At 31.8% G+C, this 6000-nt stretch overlaps 1 protein-coding gene across 1 annotated transcript in view; it reads right to left on the bottom strand.

The window, feature by feature from the left end:
- Positions 1–216: 216 nt before the first annotated feature.
- LOC130214301 (lipoprotein lipase) overlaps positions 217–6000 on the bottom strand; it is a 28644-nt gene continuing 22860 nt past the window's right edge. The window contains exons 9-10 of the mRNA XM_056445920.1: positions 3011–3118; positions 217–2775 (exon numbers count right to left, since the gene is read on the bottom strand). Coding sequence (XP_056301895.1) covers positions 2622–2775; positions 3011–3118 — 262 coding nt within the window. The 3' untranslated portion in view covers positions 217–2621. The remainder of the gene's footprint in view (positions 2776–3010; positions 3119–6000) is intronic.

Below are 6000 nucleotides of genomic sequence, written 5' to 3'. Positions count from 1 at the left end.
TGAGACAAAGTTGTCAGCGATTCTCCTATTGTAAAATCATGCAGTGTGATCGGCTGTTGCTGATTTATCCTACAGTGTGAACACAGCAGCGACGAAATGCTACCCGAGATAGTCATGCAGTGTGAAAACATCTATGACATGACTACTTTGAAGCATAATTCGGACTAACTGTAAATGCATACTTTCAATTCGAGTAAAACAAACCACAGAAAACTATTACAATAATAAGAAAAGCTTTTATTGCTTGAATCATTTTTCTGTGCTACTTATTTAAAGCAATTCTTGATACTTCTAAGATTAATATTTATCAATATCACATATAATATGCATGTAATCAGATGCACAATACATGTAATTATGATAATAAACAAATCCCATATACATTTAATAAGTCATACATACAGCATGTTACATAAATACACACTTCTTTCAGTAATTTACTGCTACTTGTGAGCATAAGTGAAATTTACAAACAATATCTACGTGCTAACTGTTTCTATACAATGTTTTTAGCATTTGCCACAATAAAAGCATAATAAAACACACCAAAAGTATTCACTTGAAATAAGGCAAAATAAAATAAACTTCAACTTTCAATTAAATTTGAATTTACTAATGAGACATATATATTAAACAAGAATTTGTACCTTTTTCTTAATAAAACCAGTATACTATATACACTCACCGGCCACTTTATTAGGTACACCTGTCCAACTGCTCGTTAACGCAAATTTCTGATCAGCCAATCACATGGCAGCAACTCAATGCATTTAGGCATGTACACATGGTCAAGAAGATCTGCTGAAGTTCAAACCGAGCATCAGAATGAGGAAGAAAGGGGATTTAAGTGACTTTGAACGTGGCATGGTTGTTGGCGCCAGTCGAGCTGGTCAAAGTATTTCAGAAACTGCTGATCTACTGGGATTTTCACGCACAACCATCTCTAGGGTTCACAGAGAATGGTCTGAAAAAGAGAAAATATCCAGTGAGCGGCAGTTCTGTGGGCGCAAATGCCTTGTTGATGCCAGAGGTCAGAGGAGAATGGCCAGACTGGTTCCAGCTGATAGAAAGGCAACAGTAACTCAAATAAGCACTCGTTACAACCGAGGTCTGCAGAAGAGCATCTCTGAACACACAACACGTCCAACCTTGAGGCGGATGGGCTACAGCAACAGAAGACAACACCGGGTGCCACTCCTGTCAGATAAGGACAGGAAACTGAGGCTACAATTCACACAGGCTCACCAAAACTGGACAATAGAAGATTGGAGAAATGTTGCCTGGTCTGATGAGTCTCCATTTCTGCTGCCACATTCGGATGGTAGGGTCAGAATTTGGCATCAACAACATGGAAGCATGGATCCATCCTGCCTTGTATCAGTGGTTCAGGCTGGTGCTGGTGGTGGTGTTTCTTGGTACACTTTGGGTCCATTAGTACCAATTGAGCATCGTGTCAACGCCACAGCCTACCTGAGTATTGCAGCTGACCATGTCCATCCCTTTATGACCACAGTGTCTCCATTGTCTGATGGCTACTTCCAGCAGGATAACGCTCCATGTCATAAAGCGTGAATCATCTCAGACTGGTTTCTTGAACATGACAATGAGTTCACTGTACTCAAATGGCCTCCACAGTCAGCAGAGCTCAATCCAATAGAGCAGCTTTGGGATGTGGTGAAACGGGAGATTCACATCATGGATGTGCAGCAACTGCATGATACTATCATGTCAATATGGAGCAAAATTTCTAAGGAATATTTCCAGTACCTTGTTGTATGCCACGAAGGATTAAGGCAGTTCTGAAGGCAAAAGGGGGTCCAACCCGGTACTAGTAAGGTGTACCTAATAAAATGGCCAGTGAGTGTTTATTATATTTTACCTCAGAATCAAAATACTAAAAAAATTCGCTATTGAATCAAACACCAAAAGAGTTTTTACTTTGCAGAATACAGCAGAAATGACAGTGTAATAGTAACGTGAATCAAAGTGGTGAGGGTAAAGAAAAATGTCTGAATGCCTTATACGCTGATTTATTTTAGGGGGTGGGGGGTAAAATGCAAGCTGAAAATGGGTGGAATTCACAAGTGAACTAAAACACATCAAAATAAAAACATTCAATGCTAAGAGCGCACAGAAGTGGACAAAACTGTTGGTCTCCTTCAATTGTGTTCAGGCCAATTTCATTAGCTTGCCTTTTTAATGCTTCTGTTCAACCACAATTCACAAGCAAAATCGGATTTTCACTCGTTTATTTTCAGTAATCCTTAATTAATCATTACTTTTTCCATTTTTAAGTTATTTCAGCAACCACTGTAGGGTTTAGTATAGTTTAGTTTGGTTAATTTCGTTTATAAAGCACTTTTAAAACAGCAGGAGCTGACCGAAGTGCTGTAGATAAAATATAATCAAATATAAAGTCCAGAGAATAAAAGTAGCACTAACTGCTCAATGTAGCACAGGCAGATGATTAAAACAGATGAGAAAAACAGCAGATTAACACACACACACACACACACTTGATTTCTTACACACGCATTGACACACACACAGTCTTTCTTTTTCTTTTCTTTCTTCAATAAAAGGCCACCAACAATTTAGTCCACGTCTGATAAAACCCCAGTCTAGTGTTCTGTGTTGACCTGAGTTGTGTTAGTTGTTGTCGTCGTCTCTGTTGACTGATTGTTGTGTAGCGCTGCTGGCGGTTTCCTCAGATCTGCTGTTGCTTCATTGATGTCCTGCTTGAAGAAGCTGCCGTGATGTTTCAGTCGGTGCTTCCTAACACACACAAGCAGACAGAGAGACAGAAGCCTCAGTGAATAAACTGTCTGAATGACATCTGTCTGAAGTGAAGTGTCAATATGCAGTAAGGACCAGTTCACACCATCTGCGTGAAGTTGGCACCCAGTAAAAATAAATAATCCCCAAAACTATGCCATTCGTTTGTGCTCGGAATCAGTGTCAGAATCTTATACTGGCCCATGCCTAGTGTTGTGTGTGTGTGTGTGTTTACCTTTCCTCTTTCCTGCCCTGTGGAGTTTCACTGGACTTTACAAACACCACTGGATCTCCACCCTGAACCAGAGAAGCAAACTCGCTCTCTTTGGCTCTGAAGATTACCCTAATAACAGAAGAAGAAGAGATTTGATGAATAAATCCATTAAAGTCTGTGTGAAATCAAAATGTACAGTGTTTATTTTGCTAGGTCCTTCTCTGATGATGTCGGTTTGACCGCTTCAGACATGATATCTTTAGCCACACCCCTCTAAGTTTGCTATAAGGAAATTATGCGCACAAAAGCCCCGCCCCCTACTCAAAATTCAGTTTTAGTTGGAAGTGTGTGCGTAGATACTGAAATAAACGTTTCAACAACTTTCCGGTTCGCACCGACTTTTAAAATCTCCTCCATGTAGTCTTATTTCCACTAAAATAAGCAGAGTTTATATCAGCAAGCTTTTGTGTTGTTTTTGGATGATGTTTCTTCTGCTCTCCAAGGCTGCATTTAAATATATGTCAAATGAAAATCTAGTGAATGCATGAATATAGTAGAAAATGCATGAAAATATAGTAAAAAACAATAATATTGTAGAACATTTTTAACAGCGGGCAGCACGGTGGTTAGCATGTTCTCCCCGTGTTGGTGGTGTGGGTTTCCTCCGGGTGCTCCAGTTTCCCCCACAGTCCAAACACATGCGCTATTGGGGAATTGGATGAACTAAACTGACCGTAGTGTTTGAGTGTCTGTGAATGTGAGAGTGTATGGGTGTTTCCCAGTACTGGGCTGTGGCTGGAAGGGCCACACAAAAACACATGCTGGAATAGTTGGCGGTTCATTCCGTTGTGGCGACCCCTGATAAATAAGGGACTAAGCCGAAGGAAAATGAATGAATGAACTTGTAACAATGATAAATGACTGTTTTCTGTTTTTAATATATTTCCCAGTACTGGGTTGCAGCTGTAAGGGCATCCGCTGCGTAAAACAAATGCTGGATAAGTTAGCGGTTCATTCTGCTGTGGTGACCCCTGATTAATAAAGGGACTAAGCCGAAAAGAAAATGAACGATTGAATGAATGAATGAATGTTTGAATATATTTTAAAGGGTAATTTATAGCATTGATCCAAAGCTGAATATTCAGCAGTGTCACATGATCCTTCAGAAATCATACTAGTATCATGATTTGATGATCAATAAATATTTATTATTATGATTATTTCATGATTTGATAATCAATAAATATTTATTATTATGATTATTTTATCATTTGATGATCAATAAATATTTATTATTATGATTATTTCATGATTTGATTATTAATACATATTTATTATTATGATTATTTCATCATTTGATGATCAACAAATATTTATTATTATGATTATTTCATCATTTGATAATCAATAAATATTTATTATTATGATTATTTTATCATTTGATGATCAATAAATATTTATTATTATGATTATTTTATCATTTGATGATCAATAAATATTTATTATTATGATTATTTCATCATTTGATGATCAATAAATATTTATTATTATGATTATTTCATGATTTGATTATTAATACATATTTATTATTATGATTATTTCATCATTTGATGATCAATAAATATTATTATTATGATTATTTTATGATTTGATGATCAATAAATATTTATTATTATGATTATTTCATCATTTGATGATCAATAAATATTTATTATTATGATTATTTTATGATTTGATGATCAATAAATATTTATTATTATGATTATTTCATAATTTGATGATCAATAAATATTATTATTATGATTATTTCATCATTTGATGATCAATAAATATTTATTATTATGATTATTTCATAATTTGATGATCAATAAATATTTATTATTATGATCATTTCATCATTTGATGATCAATAAATATTTATTATTATGATTATTTCATAATTTGATGATCAATAAATATTATTATTATTTCATCATTTGATGATCAATAAATATTTATTATTATGATTATTTCATCATTTGATGATCAATAAATATTTATTATTATGATTATTTTATCATTTGATGATCAATAAATATTTATTATTATGATCATTTCATCATTTGATGATCAATAAATATTTATTATTATGATTCATCATTTGATGATTAATAAATATTTATTATTATGATTATTTCATCATTTGCTGATTAATAAATATTTATTATGATTATTTCATCATTTGCTGATCAATACATATTTATTATTATGATCATTTCATCATTTGATGATCAATAAATATTTATTATTATGATTATTTCATCATTTGATGATCAATAAATATTTATTATTATGATTATTTTATCATTTGATGATCAATAAATATTTATTATTATGATTATTTTATCATTTGATGATCAATAAATAATTATTATTATGATTATTTTATCATTTGATGATCAATAAATATTTATTATTATGATTATTTCATGATTTGATTATTAATACATATTTATTATTATGATTATTTCATCATTTGATGATCAACAAATATTTATTATTATGATTATTTCATCATTTGATGATCAATAAATATTATTATTATGATTATTTTATGATTTGATGATCAACAAATATTTATTATTATGATTATTTCATCATTTGATGATCAATAAATATGTATTATTATGATTATTTTATGATTTGATGATCAATAAATATTTATTATTATGATTATTTCATAATTTGATGATCAATAAATATTATTATTATGATTATTTCATCATTTGATGATCAATAAATATTTATTATTATGATTATTTTATGATTTGATGATCAATAAATATTTATTATTATGATTATTTCATAATTTGATGATCAATAAATATTATTATTATGATTATTTCATCATTTGATGATCAATAAATATTTATTATTATGATTATTTCATCATTTTATGATCAATAAATATTTATTATTATGATTATTTTATCATTTGATGATCAATAAATATTTATTATTATGATCATTTC

This window comes from Danio aesculapii, chromosome 2, assembly GCF_903798145.1.
Source record: "Danio aesculapii chromosome 2, fDanAes4.1, whole genome shotgun sequence".
Lineage (NCBI taxonomy): Eukaryota > Metazoa > Chordata > Actinopteri > Cypriniformes > Danionidae > Danio > Danio aesculapii.
Note: the sequence above shows the minus strand (reverse complement) of the source record. Positions and strands in the feature narration are given on the sequence as shown.